The 25,636-nt window shown below is 29.2% G+C and overlaps 1 protein-coding gene across 1 annotated transcript; it reads right to left on the bottom strand.

Moving 5' to 3' along the window:
• Positions 1–296: 296 nt before the first annotated feature.
• LOC113362916 (tyrosine-protein kinase Abl-like) lies at positions 297–25,393 on the bottom strand. The gene is made up of 11 exons (XM_026605412.1): positions 25,284–25,393; positions 25,013–25,219; positions 5,790–5,909; positions 5,425–5,601; positions 5,127–5,326; positions 3,254–3,607; positions 2,888–3,171; positions 965–1,241; positions 652–823; positions 435–572; positions 297–319 (listed from the first exon to the last, which is right to left on the bottom strand). The coding sequence occupies exons 2-11, from the start codon at positions 25,152–25,154 to the stop codon at positions 297–299; spliced, it is 1,887 nt and encodes a 628-aa protein (XP_026461197.1). The 5' UTR covers positions 25,155–25,219; positions 25,284–25,393.
• Between the last annotated feature and the right edge of the window lie 243 nt (positions 25,394–25,636).

Raw genomic sequence — 25,636 nt, 5'->3', positions numbered from 1 at the left:
AATGTGGGGTACCTCAAGGAAATGTTTCAGGGCCAACATTAAAACTATTACATATATAAACTATTTACTAAAAAATTAAACATGCGCAGATGACACCATGATAATATAACAAAGGCAAAACTAATCAGGTGAAAAAATGATCAAATGCGGGGTACCTCAAGGAACTCTTTCAGGGCCAATATTCAATTTATTAAATATAAATAATTTGCTAAAAAACTAAACAAAGAAGTGAATGTATTGAAGACAAAATTAAGCAGTTTTTGAAAAAATAAGTAACATGGTTAACAAATTAATAACTAGGTGTAACTGGCATGCCGCCCTGCGTCAAGTTGCACAATCAAGTGCAAAAAGCAACTTGATCAATAAAAATTGAGAATCAACAAAAATGAAAGCAGTCATTATTAAATTTATTCTTATTGATAATTTGTTATTACCTTGCTCATTGACCAAGCCATGAATATTACCAACACTGCCTGCCAAAGACCTCTTTGATTCCCGATTTAAATTTCCTCGTTCAACAGAAAGATTTGTGCCTTGAGGTTGAGTTGAACTGACATTATTCATTGCTGTACCTAAAAAATAATTGATAATGAACTAATTGAAGTAAATATGTGGGTAGTATACTTTATAGTTATTTTTTTTTCTTATTACCCTGTAATTGTTTTTCAACTTCCTCAGTGACACTCGATTCCTGGAACATATGCTCAAGAGCATGATGGATGCCTTCAAAACTAGGCCTGTCGTGCGTGTTCCATTGCCAACAAGCTCGCATTAGTTCGTAGATCTTTGGAGGACATCCTGGGGGACATTCCATTCTGTAACCCTACAATAAAAATAGATAAAAAATAGTGAAATTGACATAATAATTCATTTATTTATTTATATATTTATTCAACGCCCAAGGCAATAAATAATGATAATTATATAAATAAAATAATAAAGATAAGTTAACATTTATCCTTACCTTTTCCAACATATGATAAACATCCGTCAAGTCGACCCCTGGATACGGCGACATTCCGTAAGTAGCAATTTCCCAAAGGAGCACTCCGAAGGCCCACACATCACTTTTCGTAGAAAATTTATTATAAGCTAAGCCTTCGGGTGCTGTCCACTTTATGGGGAACTTGGCACCGGCATGTGCTGTGTACGTATCGTCTCTCATGAGACGAGCTAAACCAAAATCTGCTACTTTTACTAAATGGTTTTCGCCTACTAGACAATTGCGAGCAGCCAAATCCCTGAAAAAAGTGAATAATATGATACATAATCTTCTTATATATAAAATGAAGCTCGATATTATGTTAGATTCGCTAAAACTCGAAAACGGCTGAACCGATTTGACCAGTTTTAGTCTTGAAATATTAATTAAATATTAATTAATCCAAAGGTTGTGGGAAAGGTGAGAAATTATTTCAAAACGGCGTAGACACTTTACATTTTTAATTTAATTTTTTTTATAGAGGCGTGGTTTATAGTGAAACAATGGACGGCGACTCATACGTCAAATATCAAATGGTTTTTTGACAGATCATGTTCAATTAAATTTAATAGAATGTTTTAGATGAATATTAATTTTTTATAGTGACTAGTAATAAATATATATTGACCTTCTCGAAGGAGCAGTTTATGTTTTTGCGAAAAAATGCAATGCTTATCGATTTGCTAATTTTATGTTTTCTCGACGTTTCAGTCATTCTAAATCGAATGAGACCAAATTAGAAAAAAATATGTATGTGTGTACTGTGTATTTGAGTCGATTTTTGACCTTTCGTCAACGTTTCTCCAAAAACAGCTGGACTGATTTCAAAAGAGAGAATATTTAAAATTGTTTAAATAGCAAGAATATCAAATCTGGCGTACCTCAAGGAACAATTCCAGGACCTTATATATTTATTATATATACAAAATTTATTAAAATAATAGGTAGAGATATACAGTGTATGCAGATGGCACTGTGATATTGTAAATAAAATTAATGACAATATAAAAAAAATTATGAAATGTGGGGTAAAAGAATTATGAAATGTGGGGATGGGCAAGGAACCTTTTATTATCTTTGTATTTTTTTGTGGGATGACACAAGGAACACTATTATATTGATTATATATAAACAATTTTGATGAAACTTTGTATAATGATAGATTATAAAATATAAATATATAAATAAATAAATAAATTATTTACTCTGAAATAACATACTAAAATAATATAGGCCTGCGAATAGCGGTTCAATTTAAAATAAATCATCAAAGTTTATATTTCGCCGCGCGCTTGAACGATTCCAATCAGAATCTGTGCCGAAGCATTTAGTTTAGTAGATAGCTACTGATTACAGTTGACATCCACACTTAAATATAATACATATTTAGAACACGAAAGGGATAGAAAAACAAATTAATATGATGCATATAATTACAAATATTATAAGTATGTTTGAAAGACATCAATTGGAAATCGTTCCATTTATTTTTCAGTAAGGGGGCATCCATTAATCACGTGAGGCTTTTAGGAAGAGAGGGGGCTTGACAAAAAATCGTAAAATATCACGTAGAAAAAGATGGTGTGGAGTACAATATCACATGTATTTATTTGTTACCTAAATTTAAAAAAAAAAATCCGAATATGTTCAAAAAAATAAAAAAATTACGTTTTTTTTTGTTAACTAAAAATACACGTGATGTTTGATGGGGGAGGGGGGGTAATTTTGAATATCACCACATATCACCAAAGGGGTGGGGAGGTCCAAAAATCCTTAAAAAATCGATCACATGATTAATGGAATATTATTTTAGAGAAATAAACACTTGAATATTTTATCTAAATATCTGAATTTAAGACAAAATGCTACTCACTACTAGTTATTCCTTTATTCATTTATTATTACCTGTGGATGAAGCTCCTGCTCTCCAAGTAACTCATCCCACTAGCAATCTGTGTTGCAATATACATCAACACGACCGCATTAATTTGTTCCTTATTTCCATTTCGTAGATAATCGAGTAAATTTCCTCGACTCATGAATTCGGTTATAATATAAAAAGGTGGTTCTCTCGTACATACACCAATCAGTTGCACTAGATTTGGGTGCTTCATTTCTTTCATTATCGATGCTTCTTCTAAAAAGTCTTTTAGAGCCATCGTATCTTCTTTTAAAGTCTTCACAGCAACCTGGGGGAAGAAGAAAATAATTGTAAATAGAAAAAATTGTGAATTGTATACATGTGAATGCAAGTATATATATTTAACTTACTGTCATTGTGTATCTTTTCCAAACAGCTTCATAAACATCCCCATACTGTCCTCCCCCAAGTTTATGTTTCATTACAATAGCTGTCCTATTAATCTCCCATTCATCGGGCTCTGGACTCAATGGAAAAACTGTAGGCTTATCATGTTTAGGTGCAGGATACAGCAATTGGGTTATAAGACCATCAGCCAAAACTGAATGATGGTGCACCAGTTCTGCCAAAGTGTTAAATTTAGAATCGACGGTTACGTAGACTTTACAATCGGTGGGGTCTTCGTTGATTCTGTAATGGTACACTCTGCCTTCGTATCGAAGGGATATGGAACGTTGGCCTGGACTGCTTTCAGACTCCCGAACCTGGGTAAAGGATAGACTTTGTAAATAAATACAAGAAAATTTATAATAACCTAAAGGAGAAACAAACAAAGTATTAAATATGTGAAGAGCAGATAAAGTAAATCATAAATAGACAAAAAACAAATGCTGCACACCTGGAGATGATAAAACAGCAGAGTCAAATTCTTTCTATAAATATATGTATCAAAAATTGTTATTTTTGTAAATGTTTAAAATTAGCCATGATCAAGTCATCTTTAAAAACAGCAGATAAACTTGACACAAATAAAAATAGATCAATCATGGTAACAAAAATAAAGTATATTAAAAGGCAATTAAAAAAATAAGTCAAGAGTTTTTGACAGAAAACGAAAACCTAGACTAATATCAATATGGATAACATCATCAATTATGAATATAATTAACGATCATTTAGACATACTGTGGCACAGTTCATAGATCTAAAGAAAACCCTTTTTCCAAATTATTTTCCTGCAATTAAACAAATGGCGACTTAAATGTACTTCGCTAAATAAAATCCAAAAATTCGCACCACCAAGTCAGACAAGAGAGCATATTTAAAATTGTTTACATAGCAAGAATATCAAATATGGCGTACCCCAAAGAAAAGTTCTAGGGCCACTTATTTATTATATATAAACAATTTATTAAATTAATAGGTAAAGATATTATAGTGTGCGCCAATGACACAGTGATAATATTGATAATTGGAGATTAAATTAATGACGATTTAAAAAATTTAGACAAAAAATATTTTAAATGTGGGGTACCACAAGGAACAGTGATTATAAATAAACAATCTATTAAATTAACAGCTAGTTACTTCCTGAAATGATAAGTAATCCAAAATACATTTATTTTCAACAAAACAGAATCAAAGTAAATAGCAAATTAAAAATGTTAATTAGTGATATTGAAAAGAAGGATTATTAAAGGGTATATTTTTATCACAAATAATAATAAAGGATGAAAAATGAAGCAATCATAAATATAATTACCCAGAAGAAAAATTTATTCAAAGAAACAACGTAACTTTAATGAAATGATACAAATAGAGAAGTGCATCCTGATAATAAGATGTATAATCAAAACATGTAACAAAATTCAATAAAGTAAATATCCTATTCTTATCAATATTAAATCAGGATATTTACCAGGATCATCAAACTAGAGAGATACAAAATTTTCTTGTTAAACACTCCAAAACCCAAGTGGATTTGTCCAGATGAAATAAAATCAATCACAGATTTAGCTAAATCGAAGATTAAAGTAAACAAAAATATTAGGGATAAATAAATTAATGTAAGGAAATATTATTGTTATCAATATTCTTATTATTCTCATATGTTTATATAAACAATGGTTAAAGAAATCTGAGAAGCAACTACCAGGAGCCATTTGCAAAAATATCAACTACTGTAATCTCTTACACCAGACTAAGTGTCTAACACTATGCACATATATCCTAGCAAACAAAACAAATAATAACTAGAGTATATTCTTTTCAATATCTATTTACCAGAAAGCTTCCATTGATTCCACTACTGAGCAAATACTCAGCAGCATTCCTAGCAATAGGTCCATGGTACCATGAGTGTTTTTCTAAGGAATTCACAGGTGTCACATAATTACTCGGTACCCATCCAACTAATCCAGCACTCGAGTGAGCCTCACACCATTCGCCTGATTTGTTGTAACTCAGTATACGGACTTGCTCCCCTAAAAAAAGGTAAATGATATAGATAATACACTTGAAAGTACAATATTAATATATTAAAATATTAATATATAATCTATTATCACTTTTTCCAGTGTACCTTTCTTTAAACTCAATTGATTTTCTCCTCCAGCTTGAAAATCATATAAAGCTACAAAGAGTTGGGGATCATCCTCTTCGACTTGTGCCAGCAGATTTTCCTTAGAGGTCCATCGAATGTTTGCAGTATCGAGTGTATTCGAATTAGAATTATTGCTACATGTGTTCGAAGCAGAGACTGCTGTTGTGCTATTCAAAGGAGCCATCATCAGGGGAGGGGTACCTGAGGGGACAAATAAGAATAATAAATAAACAAATACATTATTTATATATCATTTATCTTGCCTGGTGGTGCGACACCGTCGGACCCAGCACCTGCCCCGTTTTGCCCCTCGCTACCTCCAACGACACCTGGGGAGCTGTTACTGTTGGCGCCTGCGGATGCTCCGGCGCCCCCTACAGTTGTCGCTGAGGGGTCTCCGGATAATAAGTCTCCAGAAGTGGCGTCCGGAATGTGCGGCAGTGGACGGGATTGTAAAAGGGCTTCTGAAAATATGAAAAAATATATATGATAAGATGGTTTGATAAGAATTGATCAATTATTATTATTTATATTTTTGAGGTTATGGACTTCAAGCGATATGCAATTTGAGATTATAAAGCCTAAAAAAACATAAAAATTTACTTAAAGTTCCATAATTTGACTATTCTCGAATGAGTTTGCTCTCTTATCTTATTACTTGCTTATCGTAAATGAGATGATAGAAAAAAATAAAATAAATAATTAAGGTAAGAGAGTAATCACCGCAATTATAATCCGATATACTTAATACGTTAAGTACATTATTATTATTATTATTATTGAAAAATGTTATTAATAATAATAAATACAAAATTATTTTAAAAAACAAATTACAAAGTAGAAACTAAAGACTACACAAAATAACTAATTCAACAAAAATATTCGAAATGGCTAACAAAAAAAACGTTATATGGCAAAACAACTTTTTTTTGAAATGCTATAAATAAAAAACTAAGAATATTTAAAAGTGCATACAATATTTCTGATTAATAATGGAAAATAATTTCATTCAAATGGCTGTCTAATTAAAATGGTTGTCTAATTAAAATGGCTGTCCAACTAAGATGGCTGTCTAACAAAAATGGTTAAAGAATTTTCTTTAGATAGGGTCGTGAGTTCGAATCCTGATCTCAAGCAGATCTGGACAACCTAATATCAAGCAGTAGATATCAATTTTAACGTGAAAATATAAACCAAACATAGAATTTTAATTAAAAATAGCCTATTTAGGGCACTGCGGTGTGAAATGGCAATGGAAAAAATGGAAAATTTTGATACTATTCTTCCCTAAATGAAGTTGGAGTTTAGGAAAGCTAACAGACCCCTGGCCTAGGATAGAACTACCCATTATTATTATATCATTATATATAATGTTTGTGTGTATGCAAAGTTCTATTTTTCTTATAAAAAGTTCTTTCGTCAGTAGAGTTTTAGTTTTTTGTCTAACAAAAATGGCTGTCTAACAAAAATAGCTGTCTAACGAAAATGGCTGTCTTAAAAAATGGCTGTCTAACAAAAAGGGCCGCCTAACTAAAAGGGCTGCCTAACTAAAATGGCCGTCTAACTAAAATGGCTGCCTAACTAAAATGGCTGACAAAAAACCTATATCATCTTATCAATATGTTTTTTTTTGTTATTTTAGAAATGCAAACAAAAGATTGAGAAGCGCAATTGCGGCGTAACAAAAATCAATCATTATAGTATTTTCTTTCTTTATTTAATTATTTTTCTTTCGTTTTAGTTTATTTATTATGTGTTTTACTTTATAATGATAATTGTTATCATCATAATATATCGATAATAATAATAATAATAATAAAATTAATAACACAGTAGACACTAACATCTTATCAATATTAATTTTTTTTATCTAATTTTAGCAATGCGGATAAAAGATTGAGCACCGTACACCGTGAACATTTGTTGAAGTACACAGTTTGTTTATTTAATTCATTTCCTTGTGTTTCAGTTTGTTATTTTAAGTGTATGTATGTTGGTGATAAAATTTGTTTTTCATGCATGTGCGTGTGTTGGTAATGAAATTTGTTTTTCTATGTATGTGTGTGTTGGTAATGAAATTTGTTTTTTTTATATGTGTATATGTTGGTAATAGAATTTATTTTTCTATGTGTGTATATATGTTGGTAATGGAATTTGATTTTTTTTATATGTGTATATGTTGGTAATAGATTTTGTTTTTCTATGTGTGCGTGAATGTTGGTAATGGAATTTGTTTTGTCATATGTGTGTATGTTGGTATTGGAATTTGTTTTTCGACGACATCCGTCATTCTTCCGGTAAAGTTGTCAACTGATTTCCGGTCGCCGAATAACGAAACAAAACGAAAGAAGGTCACGAAAGTACAATCGATATAAAAGGAAATCTAGAAATTGTGTTGTTAACTTCACAACGGAGAAGTTTATGTTTGCGCCAGAAAATTCGACTTGCTAATCTTATATTTTCTTGACGGTTCAAGTCATTATGAACGTTTTGAGACCAACAATTGTTCACGAAAGTACAATCGATATAGAAGGAAATCTAGAAATTGTGTTATTAACTTCACAACGTTTGCGCCAGAAAATCCGATTTGTTAATTTTATATTTTCTCGTCGTTTCAAGTCATTATGAACGGTTTGAGACCAATAATTGGAAAATATAGTTTGTAGGCCGAATTTTGACCCGTAAGAAATAGATATATAAATAAATAAATGAATAGAAGGTCACGTCCTACTTTTTCATTGAAAACTTTTGAATAAATGAAAGAAATGACATTTGATGCAAATTCAATTTTATCAAAACGTTGGATCATACGATGCTTTTTTGAATAGAGTCGTGAATTCAAACCCTGCTCTGGACAACTTGATATCAAGCAGTAGTGATTTCAATTTTAACGTCAAAATATAAAGCAAGCATAGGATTCCAATTGAAAATAACCTATTTCGGGCACTGCGGAGCAAAATGGCAATAGAAAATCTTTCATATTTTTTAACCCTAAAAGTATAAAAAAGTTTACGGACCTCTGCCTTAGGATAATACTGCTCATTTTTATTTTATCATTATATTATATATAATGTTTGTGTGTGTATGCAGAGTTTATTTTTCTCATGGGAAGTTTATTCGTCAGTAGAGTTTTATTTCTCTTTTCCAAATCTACAACCAAAATGCAGTTCTGACCATTCTTAAAGTGGTCTTTGTTTTCCCTCACAGTCCGTGTCTCTGATCCCTGTGGAGCATAATTTATTCTCCATTACAATTTGAAATTCCAACGGATCCACCAAGACAATAACTAATTAGTCGACAACAATTAAAACAATCGCCTCCATCGTTCATTATTATTATTATTATTAGTTTCTCTCTCGTCGAATGATTTCCTTTTCCGATGAACCATTTTCTTCTCTTCCGAACAACAATTACATTTGTTTAAAACACAATAACAAATTGTTTACAACAATAACAACAATTAACAAAGACATAGAAACGTATCATCATGAGAAGAGTATACTGAAATTTGATTCGAAAGAAAAAATTCTACGGACAAAGAAACTCAAATTAAAAAAAAAAAAAATTAGAAAAAAATAAATAGGAAATAAAATTATAACTTAAACAAACTTAATAGAATTGTACTGACGAGCAAAAAACCGTGAAAATCTAGGACAAAAAATCTAAATCCGGGACAAATATTGCATTTAGGAAAATCCGGGACACAAGGTGGAAATTCGGGTCAAGTATAGCTTTTAGAAAAACCCGGTACCAAAGGTGAAAATCCGGGACAAGTATTGATTTTAGAAAAACTCGGGACACAAGTTAGAAATCTGGTACAAGTATTACTTCTCGAAAAACCCGGAACACAAGGTGGAAATCCGGGACAAGTATTGCTTTTAGAAAAACCCGGGACACAAGGTGGAAATCCGGGACAAGTATTGCATTTACAAAAACCTGGGACACAAGGTGGAAATCCGGGACAAGTATTGATTTTAGAAAAACCCTGGACACAAGGTGGAACCCGAGACAAGTATTGCTTTTAGAAAAACCCGGGACACACGGTGAAAATCCGAGACAAATATTGCCTTTAGAAAAACCCGAGACAAAATCCGGGACAAGTATTGCTTTTAGAAAAACCCGGGACTCAAGGTTGAAACTCGGGACAAGTATTGCTTTTAGAAAAACTCGGGACACAAGGTGGAAATCCGAGACAAGTATTGCTTTTAGAAAACCCCGGGACACAAGGTGGAAATCCGGGACAAATATTGCTTTTGAAAAAACCTGGGACACAAGGTGGAAATCCGGAACAAGTATTGCTTTTAGCAAAACCCGGGACACAAGGTAAAAATCCAGGACAAGTATTGCTTTTAGAAAAACTCAGGACACAAGGTGAAAATCCGGGACAACTATTGCTTTTAGAAATCCCCGGGACACAAGGTGGAAATCCGGGAGAAGTATTGCTTTTAGAAAAACCTGGGACATAAGGTAGAAATCCAGGACATGTATTGCTTTTAGAAAAATCCGAGACGCAAGGTGAAAAATCGGGACGAATGGTCATCCCATTCAAAAAAAAATCTCTACATAATTTAATTGAAATGCTTTCCTATTTGAAGAAAAGAATGAATTATCGCAAGATAATTTCTTATCTTGTGAATATTATTATTCGATAAAATAAACAATACGCAAATTGCTATCGAATATTTAATTATCGATTACCGATATCGTCAACAATGCGGAATAAACAATTTCTAATATTTTCCTTTTACCAATTTCAATCAGTTACAAAACAATTGCGAAAATATTTTTGCGATAACTAAAACAAACAAAAAAATCGTATGATAATTCAATCCAATCAAAAATAAATTTCATGCAAACGCGTTTGCGAATATTTATTATCACTTTAGGTTGTTCGACTTGAAAGCTGCAAAATTTTATTTGAAATTTCCTTATTAATTTAGAAGAATGGCCATTTGTTTATCTCTAATAAAACATATTGCACTTTCTTCTTGCATTCTAAAACCTGCTGTTGACATTTCGAATGTCAAGTGAAGATCAGAAGATAGAGAAAGGAAGATGAGAAGAGATAAGGCGAACAATAGGAAGACAAAGAAAGGAAGATAAGAAGAGATAGAGCACACAGTGAGTAGACAAGGAAAGGAAGCTGAGGAAAGATAGAGCTACCAATGAGTAGACAAAGAAAGGAAGTTAAGGGGGCGTACATTTAGGGGGAGGGGGGGTTTGACAAAAAATCACGAAATATCACGTGGGGGAGAGAGGGGTATAGTAAGATATCACGTGTATTTATCTTTTAACAGTTTTTTTTTTTAAATCAAACATTTTCAAAAAAAATTATGTCATTCAAAAATTTTACAGTTTTTTCACATAACTAAATTTACACGTTATGTTTGGTGGGGGAGGGGGGTAGTAATTTTGAATATCACCATGTATCACCAAGGGGGAGGTTCCAAAAATCCTTAAAATATCGCTCACGTTATTAATGGACGCCCCCTGAGAAGAGAGAGTAAACAATGAGTAGATAAGGGAAGGAAGATGAGAAGAAAATAGAGAAAGATCAAAAGAAGGAGAGGGGTAAGTCATAAAAGAAAGATAGAAACATGAAAAGACAAAGAAAAGAAGATGCAATGCAAAAGAAAGGGCGATAATGATAGTAAGATGTAGAGAAGAGGAAGGGTAATAAGGAGAGGATGAGAAGAAGATTTTATTTATTATTTTTTTATTTTTGCTAGTTTTATCAATCAGATTACAATATAATCTATAAGTTAAAAGTGATGGTATTGGAAATCACAAACAAGAAAAAAAATAGAATAAAAGAAATTAAAGATAAGATTAATAAAAATAATAGTATTAATAATGAAAACAATAATCAATAATAAAGACTAATTATAAATAAGTTGTTTAAAAATTTTCCTGTGCAAATCAGACAAAATTATGTTGTGGAGAGAAGAAGATGAGAGAAAAATTAAAAGAAGATGAGAGCAAAATGAAAAAATAATGCAAATGTCTTCGAAATGAAAAATTGACATTTCGAATGTCAAGTGAAGAGCAAAAGAAAAAGAGACAGGAAGATGAGAAGAGATAGAGCGAAAAATGAGTAGACAAGAAAAAGAAGATGAGAAGAAAATAGAGCAAGTGAGAAAAGAAAGAGAGATAGATCAAAAGATAAAGAAAGGAAGATGCAATGCAAAAGAAAGGACGATAATGAGAGTAAGATGTAGAGAAGAAGAAAAGGCAGTAAGAAGAAGATGAGAAGAAGATGAGAGAAAAATTAGAGGAAGATAAGAGCAAGATGAGAACATAAGAGCAAGATGAGAAGATAAGAGCAAGAAGAGAAGATATTGCAAATGCAAAACTTTCTTCAATTAACAAATCCAAATAGTATTTTTTTCTTTTTTATCATGTTATCCAAACATGTTTTACATAAATTACATTAAATATAGTACTAAAAACAAGTATTTTGCATATATATTTTGTACTAGATATCGTTAATAATATTAATATTATATACAGGATAATAAATATTATTATTAATTAGAGAAATATTTTTAAATTCCCGTAGGGTAAAATTTATAGTAATCGCAAAAAATCGAAAATAATTTTTTTATATATATATATCTTTATGTTTTAAAGATTTCTGAACATTTTGGCCAAAATGGATGTTTGTGTGTATGATGTATGGATACAACTTTTCGTCCTTATTTTCGGGAATACGGATCAACCGATTTGAATGATTCAAAAAAACATCCGATTCCTATTGATAATAGGGAGAAGTGCTGATTAAATTTTGGCAAAGGCAGGTCCAGTCGTTAAGAAAATCCTATACTAAATATAGTAAAAAATCAAAAGTGAAAAGTTTTATATATTTTTACGTTTTAAAAGTTTCTGAACATTTTGGTATATCTTAGAAGAAATGGATGTATATATGTATGTGTATGTGCGCCTGCGTGTGTATACAGTGTGGATACAACTTTCTTATTGATAAGGAGACGTGCTGATTAATTTTTGGCAAAGGCAGGTCCAGTCGTTAAGAAAATCCTATACTAAATATAGTAAAGGTTAAGTTAATAATAATAAGTTCTATATGATTATAAAAAGTAAATTATGTCATTGGTAATGGCGAGGAAATCCGCTGACGAAACGCCAGATACTTTTGAACCAGAATTACAGTTATATATATATTATATATATATATATATATATATATATATATATATATGTGTATATATATTTGTATATATATAATAAATGTACAATTTAATATTTACGACGCCGATTAATCTAGATTTTATAATTTCGTAGTAAAACAGGATTCGAAAGTTGATTCCAACAACGTCCATGTTGAATTATCAATAAAAAAACGGTAAAAAAAATTAAACATGTCGGAAATACGTGCACTATGTGTATTATGATCATTTAAATTAATTAAATTAAATTTTTAAAATGTAGTCAGTAATTGACTAGTGGCGTATGGCATCGTGCCTTAAGGCAAATTGCTGGAACTTTCCGAATCAAAACTTCGGGAAAATCCGAATTATTTTTGATACTTTTTTGGAAATAAAAAAAAAGACTAAATTTTTTTTTTCCCAAAGTCAGCACAAGCAGAAAGTTTTTTGAATCATTCAAATCGAATGCTTATGTCTCTCCAAAACTACAATTTTTTGCACATTTAACTCGATTTCTATTTTCTCCATATCTCCGAAACGGTTGGACCTGCCTTTACCAAAAACTCTTTTCAAATTCTTGAAGGAATTTTTGAAACATTCAAATCGGTTGATCCGTGCGCCCAAAAACGTGGACAAAAAATTATATCCATACATACGTTCGTACACACACACACACATCGATTTTTTCTAAGGTATGCCAAAATGTTCAGAAAGATTTGAAACGTGAAGATATTGAAAAATTTTCATTTTCGATTTTCGGCCCATTACTATAACTTACCCTACAGGAAGTTAAAAATAAAAAAATAATAAAGTTCTAGTTATAGTTTACGTACGCTCACCTTGCGATAAAAGCTAGACAGAAAATATGTTACAAGAAATTCTGGCGTCGTGTGCACCGGGCTTAAGCCTACATTTTATTAACAGTTGTTTATTCCATCAATTATTTTTTCTAGTATCGCTTCTGTATCAATTTGTTTATCGATTGATTTATTGATTTGTCGATAATGCGGTGTTGTTGTCGATTGACGAGCAATAAATAGTGAAATAATGTTGTTGAAAGTGAAATTGCTTTCACTTTCTTTCGCTAAGAGAGATGAATAAAAAATATTGTCCACTTTGTGATATATGACTACGACTTTTGTGAGATGTGTGTAAATACTTTCATTTGATTTTATTTATTCTAATAATTGAATTAATATAAATAAAGTAGTGGGGTGCATGGCATCGTGCCTTAAGACAAATTGCTGGAACTTCCCGTAGCATTTTTTTTTTAAAAGATTAACATTTTTGAAAATAATTTACTCTGAAAAAATTAGATTTTTGAGAAACTACACATTTTTGATAAAAATTTACTGTTTTTTGAACAAAAAAAGACTTTTTGAAGAAAAATTTATTTTGAAATATTTTGAAAATTCTGAACTTTTTTTCAAAGCAATCGTACTGCTTTTACTGCATAGAGACTAAATATCGAAGCGCGTAAGCGCCGCGTCGCCGTTTAACATGGGTGAGAACCCATAGAAATGTAAACAAAATTTATACTTATTATTAAAATCTCTATAAAATATCTAATAATTTGATGTGCATATGTCTAATGATCATTTTTGACCGCCAAATGGCATTTTTTTTACTTTTTTTACTCGATCTACGAAACCGCTAGACCTGCCTTCATGATAATTTGATCAGATCTTGTTATTAAGATCAGATCAAGTAAAATATTTTTTGAATTTTTAAAATCGGACGCTCCGTTCTCTTAAAACCCGTGTTACCGTTTTTTTGACGAAAATTTATATCCGCACACACACACACACATACATCCATTTTTTCTAAGGTATGCCAAAATATTCAGAAACCTTTGAAACGTAAAGATATATAAAAATTTTCATTTTCGATTTTTTTTGCGATTACTATAACTTGCCCTACGGGAAGTTAATAATTATTAATGAAATATAACGATTATTTATACATTTTTACGCATTTTAACATCTTTATGCATTTTTCAATAATAGTTTTTAACATATTTTTAATTATTAATGCACAATTCTATTTTTTTTTCATACATTAACGAATGTTCATACATACTTTTAAATATTTATTCACATTTATATACAATACAATATATGATATTTCCATGTCACAATGTTCGCTCCAATACTCCTTCGAAACGGCTTAACCGATTTTTATCAAATTTTATATTCGTATACAGTAGGTCTTGTTCACCCTCAAGTTTTTTTAAATTTTTAAGCGATTTTTTTGTTTTTATTTTCAAATAATGTGGCATTAAAAATAAAAACAACCCTAAATTGTTACTTCTTTATCACCAACCCCTATTTTTGTATAGCCATTTTAGTAATTAAATAATTTCTCATTTCGCGCTTTGACATAATTTTAGTTTAGATTTTTTAACTTGAATCTTACTTTCAAAAACAATTTATTTTTATCAAGAATTGTCCTCCTCTCCCATTTCCCCAGTGTACAAATATTTCCCGATGCGCACAAACAATACATAATTAATAAATAATTTGATATATATTATAATAAATTCATAAAAAAAATTACGCACTTTTATAAGTTCTGAAACTTTTTAATATACGCATTTTAATACATTCAAACACTTTTTAAATTTTTTATCAATATGTATAAATGTGTAAAACGTGTAGAAATATTTAAAAGTATATAAAAATATATAAAGATAAATAAATATGAATGTAAACTAGTGAGGTGTATGGCATCGTGCCTTAAGGCAAATTGCTGGAACTTGCCGTACCGTAACGAAATGTTCGAGGAATACTGAATGTTTTCAAATAGATTATTATAAATATTGTAACATTGTCTAATATTTATAAGAATTATATAAACTGAATTGCAAAGTTGAAATTATTTGTTTAAAATATATTAGAACTTTAGTCAGAATTAAAAATAAAATCTAAATTATTTTCGATATATTATACAAAAACTTTAGAAGAAAAATTGAAACAAAAATTTTTTTTCCAAAAGCAATTATTTTGTTAAAACAAGCAAAAAGTTCTTTGAATCATTTAAATCGGACTCTTAGTTCTCTCAAAAACTGCCATTTTTTTACATTTAGCTCTGTATCTCCAAAATAGCTGGGCCTACCTTTGCCAAAAACTAATAACAACATCTCCCAATCATTACTAATTGAATGTTTTTTAGATCATTCAAATCGGATACTCCGATCTCTCAAAAAGCCGATTTCTATTTTCTCCACTCTTTGCTTCGTATCTTCGAAACGACAGGACCAACTTTTGCCAAATATTAGCACTAATCCCCATCAATAGGAATCGATTGATTTAACATCCATTGAAATCGGTTAAGCTGTACTCCCGAGAACGTCGACGAACAATTGTATCCACACACACACACACAAACACACACATTCATTTTTTCGAATTGTAAGCAATGCCAAAATGTTCAGAAACCTCTGAAATATAAAGCTATGCAAAAATTTTCATTTTCGATTTTTTGCGATTACAATAACTTACCGGGAAGTAAAAATGTGTATGAATGTGTAAAACTGCGTTAACATGAGAAAAAGAGCGTAAAAATACGTACAAAAATGTGTAAAATGCCTCATTCTAACAATAAGTCTAAATATAAATAAAAAAATGAATGAAAATATGCATAAATTCGTATAAACTTACATAGACTTTTAAAAATTTAGCAAAAAGTGTAAATAATAATCAGACACTAGAGGAGTATGCATCGTGCCTTGAGGCAAATTGCTGGAACTTTCCGCAAAGAAAATTTTTAAACAAAATTTAAATCAACTTATCCTATGGGATGACAAATGTGTTTCAATGTGTAACACAGTGTTAACACGAGTAAAAGAGTGTAAAAATACGTACAAAAATGTGTAAAATGTCTCATTCCAACAATAAGTCTAAACATAAATGAAAAAGTGTATTAAAATATGAATAGATTCGCATAAACTTACATAGACTTTTAAAAATTTAGCAAAAAGTGTAAATAAAAACGACTCGTAGATACTATACGGATTTTTATCATGTCTTAAAATAAATCTATTCACACAATATATAATTTATAGTACATCTTCTAAAATATTTCATTTATCCAGAAATTAACTAACGGTATGGAACCTTTCTCTAACGTCACTAAAATAACTAACTAAACGTATTAATAAAGAAAAAGCTGCTAAAAAGTTATGTAAATTCCGTTTGACGAACCCGATTCGACCGGTCGGTCGAAAAAAAACAAGAAAAAAAAACTAATGGGACCGGCTTCTGGAATTAGAGAAATTTCATATTGTCGAAATCGGATATAAAAAAAATTACATAAATAAATATATAATAACTAGTGGTGTATAGCATCGTGCCTTAAGGAAAATTGCTGAAACTTCCGGCACCAATTTGTTTTTCAAAAAGATTTTTGAAATCTTCAAAAATTTTAAAGAGAATTTTTTAAAAAAAAAATAGATTTTTGAGAATTTTGTAACTTTATGGAACTTTTGAAAAAAGACATTTCTGAAACAAAACTGAGTTTTTTTATATTTTGAAATATTTTGGGATTTTTTAACTTCATTAAGTAAATTTATATAAAAATTTTCATTTTCAATATGTTTGCGATTACTACAATTTACCCTAAGCGAAGTTAATAAATAAGTAACAATAAAGTGTTATAAAAGATTTATATAATTTTTTTACAATTTCTTTTACATCCAGGAGATACTTTTTGCAAACTGCTTGACCGACAAAAATCTAAAGTGTATCTCTACCCTTATTTTAGAACTTATATGGAGCTGTAATAAGGGTACGCGCACACGTAAGATTTTCATATACAAACTTCAAGTCTATAATGAATTATCAAAACATTTATTTGGAAAATAATTTAGAAGTACAACAAAAACATGTTTTAAATTTTTCTGTTTCAATAAGAGAAAATAGATGGAGTATTGAATAAAAATTATAATTGCATATTAATACATCATTTATAATTTATATGCGTAATTTATTTATTTATTTTATGTAATATTATTATTTTTAAGAGGATATAGAAGAAGTTCATATTGAACAGATCAATAATTATATTTTAATACATCGTTTACAATTCATATTGCATTATTTATTCATTTATTCATTTTATTTAATATTTTTTATTTTTAATAAGATATAGAATAAGAACATACCCTTAAGAAAGTATTTTATTATTCAAATAAACACTATTAATTAGTTAACTTTAATTTATAATTCACAACTATTTATACTAGATTATTAATAATATTAATTATTTCAAAACAAAACATGTTTGTCACTATTAGATTAAATTTTTAACTTAAAACACTTTTAAGTAACAATTATTTAAATCTTTAAGAAAAAAAAACAAGATTGTTTTAAAATTAATAATTAACTATTAATTAAACAAATGAAGTGAACTAAGTGATTTTCAAGAAATAATTTTCTTATGTTGGTAATTCTGTATTTTTGCAACTTCGCTCTTTTATTTAAGTGTTGCCATAGTTTATATAGGGCATGAGAAAGTCCAATAGCAAACTATAAGTCACCTGTAATTTCTCTTAATACAATTTAAATTTAAAAACTCACGTATGGCAACACTATTTGAACCAGAAGTTAAAAATTTTAAATTAAGATCAACATTATATTTTTATAAACTTAAATCAAATCAATATTTTTTACTTGAACTTGAATTTACTACTTGAACTTTAAATAAATTAAATAAATTGTTTTTGTTTTTGAATTTTAAACCAAAACGCATTCACGCATGGCAACACTATTTAAAAAATAAATTAAAAAAAGAGTATGAAGAAAAAAATAATAAATATTTAATTCTTTCTTGAATTATCATGAGCATTTTTTAATTAATTGTTAACGTTCCATATGGCAACACTGATTGATTTGACTCATCAATATTTAAGAAATATATATAAGAAATATATTTAAGGGAGAAAAAAGACGAATTAAATACTCATTATTAATTTTGGATATTTTTTTATTAAATTTTAAAACCAATTATAAATATTAGCTATGACAACACTTAAATAAATAGAGTGAGAAGTTGCATATAGTGAAGAATTGCCAACATAAAAGATAATTGATTTTTCAAAAATCACCTCACTTCACTTGTTTAATTAATCGTTAAATATAAATTTAAAATCATTGATGTGATTTGGATTTTTTTTTAATAAATTTTAAAACCAATTTTAGAACGATATTAGCTATGGCAAAACTAAAATAAGAGGAGTGAAGTTGCAGAAAATAAAGAATTACCAACATAAGAAATTAGTTCTTCAAAATCAACTCACTTCACTTTATTTGTTTTATGAATGGTTAATTATTAATTTTAAATCACGGATGTGATTTGGATATTTTTTTTATTAAATTTTAATTAAATTATAGAACGATATTAGCTATGACAACACTAAAATAAAAAGAGTGAAGTTGCATAAATAAAAATTACCAATATACGAAATTATTTCTTAAAAATAACCTAACTTCACTTTATTTGTTAAAATAATAATTAATCATAAATTTTAAATCACTGAAAACTAATTATAGAACGATATGGCAACACTTAAATAAAAAGAGTGAAGTTGCATAGAATATGGAATTACCAACATAAGGGATAATTGATTTTTTAGAGATCACCCCACTTCAATTTATTTGTTTAATTAATAGTTTTATTATTATTTTATTAAGTTTTATTTTTAAATCATGAAGTTGCATATAATAAAAAATACCAACATAGGAAAATTATTTCTTAAAAATCACCTCACTTCACGTTATTTCTATAATTAATAATTAATTATTAATCGAACCGTTTATCGATGTTCATCGTCGGAACGATAATATCGTACTGAACGACGTCTCGACAGTTTTATTGAATCAGAAAACACATCGGACGAACGGACAGACGGATGGACGGACGTGCATTCGCCTTTCTAAAACGTTATGCAAATTAGATTTACAACGATGACATTCAATTTGAATTTACAGTAATATGAGAAAATAGAAATAAACAAAATTTATCTTATTGTCTGTTCAATTTACTTTTCTTTCTAAAGTTCTTGTTATTGTTAGGGGGCGCCCATTAATACCACGACGCTTTTAGAGGGGGAGGGGGGCTTGGAAAAATTTACTTAAAATCACGTGCGGTAAAGGGAGTGAGTAAGTTATCACGTGTATTAATTTTTTACCTAAATTTTCCAAAAAAAAAAACGATTTTTTCGTCCAAAATCCTCAAAAATCGATCACGTGATTAATGGACGCCTCCTTAACTAACAGTTAAGATCAGGGTGGTAGTAGAGTTCTCTTTTTCTGCTGAAAATTGTTTTTGGTCTTCAGTAAAGTTTTATTTTCTTCTTTAGGAGTCATCCATTAATCACGTGATCGATTTTCAAGGATTTATGAACCCGAGGCGACCATCCCTTAGTGACCTTGGGACCCACCCAACTAAAATTAAGTATATTTTTAGTACCTAAAAAAATCGCATTTTTTGTTTTTTTTTCTCGTTTTCTTTTAAATTCATGTGATATTTTACTATACCCCTCTCCATCTAAGGAATTGTGATTTTTTGTCAGGCCTCACGTGATTAATGGACGGCCTCTTATAAGGTCAAGATTCATAGGCCAATTCTGCAGTAAACGTAAGATAGATAACGTAGCGTTGTTATGGCAACGCTATGCTATGTTTGTTTCTTGCTAGTAAAAATTGTGAAAATGTCTATCTAATTGCTGTACGATCAGGCGTTCAGTATGCGAGTAGTATGAATTTTACATGTAATTTTAAAAATATATTATATCAACATCAAATTCAAGACTATTCATACACACACACACACACACACATATATATATATATATATATATATATATAAAACTTTCTTTTCCTTCCATATATATAACTAGTGATATTAATTTATGCATTATTAAATATGCAACTCAGATCTCTAGAGAGAAATGGACCAATCATTAGCACAAGAATACATATTTATCACACACAAATATATATATATATATATATATATATATATATATCATATAATAAACTTGATATTTAAATTATTTCTATAATTCGTAATGAAGATGAGTCGAATCAGAATTCTAAACATATGTTATATTAGTTTTAAAATCATCACCAAATCAAACACACATCAAATCACCCATATTACCCATAAAATAGTAACAAAATCAAAATGCAAAGCATTTGCTGCAAAAAAACGATTTTTGGTTTAATCATTTAAAAAATCGACAAAAATCTAGAGTGTGTTTCTACCCTTATAGAACTTGTATGGAGCTGCAATAAGGGTACGCGCACACGAATGATTTTCATAGACAAACTTCAAGTCGATGATGAATCATCAAAACATTGTTTTTGAAAAATAATTTAGAGTTCATATATTTAAAAATCAGAAACTTAGATTAAATCAATATTAAGACACAAAAATAAATAATTAAAAAATAATATAATTAAAATAAATTTTAATGATAACTAAAGTTAAAGGATTAAATAAATATTAAGAAAAATATTTACATTTTTCTGAATATTTATTTAATTCTTTAATTTTAATCATCATTTTTGAGACATTATTATTATTAATCTGTAATAATTCCACAATATCATTATAAATCAAACGACTTGTATATTATTATTTCAATTAATTAACATTAAATATTCTATTTATCAATCAATATTTAAGAATGAAATGTTTAAAATACTTGTGCATGTTTTGTTCCCACGATTGGTTTTCAATTGTTGAAATTCGCACAATCAAAAGTAATGGCAATATTATTGTTTTTTCTTTCAAGAAACGAATTGTTTGATTTAGGAAATTTTTGGTGTTTGTTTAAAAACCATACAAAATAGATTTGGGAACGAAATTTTAAAATGTAATGTAACATAGAGACAAATGAAAATGACTATAGTGATAATTTAGAGAATAATAATAGTTAATTTATAAATTTTCTATCAGACTCGCTAAAAATCTTATGATGGAGAGTATCCGAGTCCGAAACGTCTTAACAATATACTTTTATTTAAAAAAACACTTCTCTCCTTTGATAATACAATACTTTTCGTAATCGTCCAAAAATCGAAATTATAAATTATCTTCACGTTTCAGGTGTTTCTGAATATTTTGGCATACCTTAGAAAAATTGATGTAGGTGTATGTGTGCGCCTGTGTGTATGTATGTACGCATACAATTTTTCGTCAACGTTTTCGGACGCACGGATTAACCGATTTGAATGATTCAAAAAACATTCGATTCCTATTGATAGGAAAATGTGCTGATTAGTTTTTGGCAAAGGCTAGTCCAGCCGTTTCGGAGATAAGGAGCAAAGAGTGCAGAAAATAGAAATCGAGTTTTTGAGAAAACGGAGCATCCGATTTGAATAATCTAAAAAACATTCAATTCGTAATGATGGGGAGAAGTGGTGATTAGTTTTTTAGCAAAGGCAGGTCCAGCCGTTTCGTAGATACGGAGAAGTTCTAGCAATTTGCCTTAAGGCACGATACCATACACCACTAGTTATTTTAAATATTATAAATATTAAAAATATAATCAGGTCTAAATTATGTGTTATCTACTTTCTCTTTGATTATTATTATTATCATTTTGTATACATTAAATTTTTCATTTAGATACTTGATTAATAAATAATTAATTTATATTCTATATTCATTTAAATTTTTTTTTATTAATTAATTTATATTTATATTCATTTACTTCATTATTTCATTATTTTTTTTATTTAAATATAACTAAATAAATAAAAATAAATTTAAATATTTATTTGCAAATTTGTTTTTGCAAAATTTGCAAATTTTAAAACATATTTCCATCGATGATAATGTTGATGTCGGCACATTCTTATATATAAAAATTTATTTATTTATTTATAGTTAGCAACAAATTTTAGCTGAATTTTAAATTTTAAGTAGAGCACAAGTTTATATATATATATAATATATATATATATATATATATATATAGCTTTAAATAAATAAATGCATGTAGGAAGGCCCCCTTAAGCTCAGAAAATGACCCTGACAGTCTTAATTGATGAAATGAAGATATGACCTTAGGAGACCCATACAGATTCATAATGTTACATTAGAATATATATATACTCGTATATATATATATATATATAATATATATATATATATATGTGATATATATATATATATATATATATATATATATTCTAATGTTATATAAATATGTATATATATTTAAAAAAATAATATGAACAAAGTAAATTTTAAAAATTTGAAAAAACCCTCGAACTAATACCGAATGTGAATTTAAATTCTAATGTACAAACTCACTTTGAAAATATAACTAGGTTTAAGTGACATTTTGCTCCAAGGCAATTTAGACAAATTTTCCTTAAATGAGTGATATCTAAACTGAACTTTAATATTCTTAGAAAACATTCTAATATGACACTAATCTTTTGAGACATTGCAAATACTTAGAAAGCATATTGAAATTGTATCTTCTTGGGTCTACACCAAAACACAATTTAAATTTTAAATATTTAGAAATTGAACCTTAAAATTTATGAAATTGAGTTGAAACCCTAAGATCCTCTATCTATACTTATAAAATACCTCGATGGCACTTCCTTAAGAACTTCGGAGTAACACAAAAAATCTGTGTTTAGAATTCCTTTTATGTCTTTTAGACATTTATATCACTCCAGATAATAAGAAAGTGAGAAAATATTCAACAGAGTGAGAACTTTGATTTTTCTTCTCAAAATGAAAAAAAAAAATACCTGTAGCATATTTTGAGATCTTCTTTAAAGCAACGTAGAAGATTTGTGTTTAGATGTCTTTTTCTAAAATACAAGTGTCAGAAATGATCTGAGAAAGGGAGATCATATTTTACAAAGTTTCTGTGACATGTATTTGTCTTATACTTAGAGCCTCCAATCTTTCGAGACATCGTGAATACTTAGAAAACATTCTAGCATATATTTTCAACTCTCTATATAAAAAAAGACAAATTTGAATTTTATATATTTAGAAATAAAGCATTGGAATTTATGATTTCAATTCTAGTGGTTGTATCAGATAAAATTTGAAAAAAGGACTCCAAAGATCTTGGTTTATGCTTAATGAAATATTAATAGAAGTACTTTTGGGGTCTTCTTGAAAGTAACTCAAAAATTCTGTGTATAGAAGCCCTTTTTTATATTCTTAATATTTAGAAATTACACATTAAAATTTTTTAATTTCTGGTGCCCACATCAATTGAAATTTGGAAAAACAACTCTAAGGATCTTTATTTGTTAGTGAAATATTAATTAAAGTACCTTTGGAGTCTTCATTGAGATAGCACAAACATTTTGTGTATAGAAGTTTTATTTATAAAATATAATATTAGTTTTTTTCACAAAATGCTTTGAGAAAGTGACACAATACTTAGGAAAGTGTCTGTATCGTATATTTGCATAATTTGGGGCTTCTCATAAACATTGCCCATAAACATTTTGCACTTTTTCTAGGTCTCCTTTAAGGAAAAAAAAACAGAAGTTTTGTGTTTAGATGTCTTACTCTAAAACAAAAGAGAGATAATGTTTAACAAAATGTCTGTGACATGTATTTGTTTAATACTTGTACAAAATTTGGGGCCTCCAATCGCTCGAGAATAATTAGAAAATTTTATAGCCTATATTTTCCATATTGTTTTAAAAAACAATTTATAATTTACATATTTAAGAATTATGCAATAAAAATTATGCTTTTCTGGTGTTTGTATCAGTTGAAAGAAAGGCTCTAGGAACCTTGATTCATGAAATGAATGAAATCCTTAGTAAAAAAGTAAAGTAACTTTGGGGTATTTTTTCGAGTAACACAAAAATTCTGTGTATAGAAGCCCTTTTTTATATATTCTGTACATTGTATGTCATTTATATCAGAAAATGATCTGATAAACTGACATAATACATATGTCTGTGTCATACATTTGAGTAGTACTCGCAGAATTTGGGGCTCTTTGTCAAAATAAAATAAAATACCTTCGTCTCCTTGGAACTAACACAGATGTTTTGTGTTTAAATATTGTTTTCTAAAATTAAGGTTTCAGAAAGCCCTGGCAAAGAAAGAGAATATTCATCAGAATGTCTGTGATATGTATTTCAGTAATACTTGCACAATTTGGGGCCCCCTGTCAAAATGAAATAAAATATCCATGCACTTTTTGTACTTTGTTGTCTCCGTTTAAGTAACATAAATGTTGTGTTTGAATGTTCTTTCCTAAATTAGAAAATGCTCTGTGAATGTAGAATAATATATAGCAAAATGCATGTGTCATTTTATACTTGCACAACTTGGGGCACCTTCTTATATGTCAATTATCCATTGTGAACAAAATTAAGAAACACTTATCCTCTACCACTCACCACTGTGTTCCGTGAAAATATTACTCCCCAGGTTCCTCTGATCCTTGACATTTTGCAATTGGGGCCTGCCTTTGGCTCTGCTAGACCTCACACTGGCCGAAGCCTGTTGCAAAGCGCGCTCCTTGCCTTGTTGAGCGCCCATTTTCGCTAAATCCGAGGCTCATACCACAAAAACACCTCTAGGACACTCTTTTATTAATAGTTTCACTAAAAATTCAACAATTATTTACAAAACAACTCACAATACTACGATCTGGTAGAGATGACTTACTCTAAAAAGCACTCTGGGGGGTATTTTATGCCGATTGGAATAGAATTGATTACGTATACATTTTGTGGGGTTGTTGGGCATAGGATTTGTTAATGGGGAGTTGGTTTTATCACAGTTTTATTGTTAGAAATTTGTGTTTTCTTTTATTGGAATTATTATAATTGTTCTGACATGTTCGATGTCGATTATTTGGTATTTGACACTGACACTAGAGGCGCCACGTTCCTTGTGCATTAAATGCACTTCGACAGTGTTGCCATATGCAAAAAGTAAACAAAACAAAAAACAAGTTAAAAATCAAAACGATTTTAAATAATAAAATTTATTACAATACGTATTAGATAAACTAATAA

Source organism: Ctenocephalides felis, unplaced genomic scaffold (assembly GCF_003426905.1).
Source record: "Ctenocephalides felis isolate EL2017-DRISC unplaced genomic scaffold, ASM342690v1 CF-g0.4_SCAFFOLD_00845, whole genome shotgun sequence".
Classification (NCBI taxonomy): domain Eukaryota; kingdom Metazoa; phylum Arthropoda; class Insecta; order Siphonaptera; family Pulicidae; genus Ctenocephalides; species Ctenocephalides felis.
Note: the sequence above shows the minus strand (reverse complement) of the source record. Positions and strands in the feature narration are given on the sequence as shown.

Excerpts from the sequence above, each read along its gene's own strand:
- LOC113362916 (XM_026605412.1), bottom strand. The coding sequence starts at position 25,154 with ATGGGCGCTCAACAAGGCAAGGAGCGCGCTTTGCAACAGGCTTCGGCC. Across the intron at positions 1,242-2,887 it reads AGCAGGAGCTTCATCCACAG|GGATTTGGCTGCTCGCAATT; the intron begins GTAATAATAAAT and ends CACTTTTTTCAG. Across the intron at positions 824-964 it reads TTTATCATATGTTGGAAAAG|GGTTACAGAATGGAATGTCC; the intron begins GTAAGGATAAAT and ends TTTTTATTGTAG.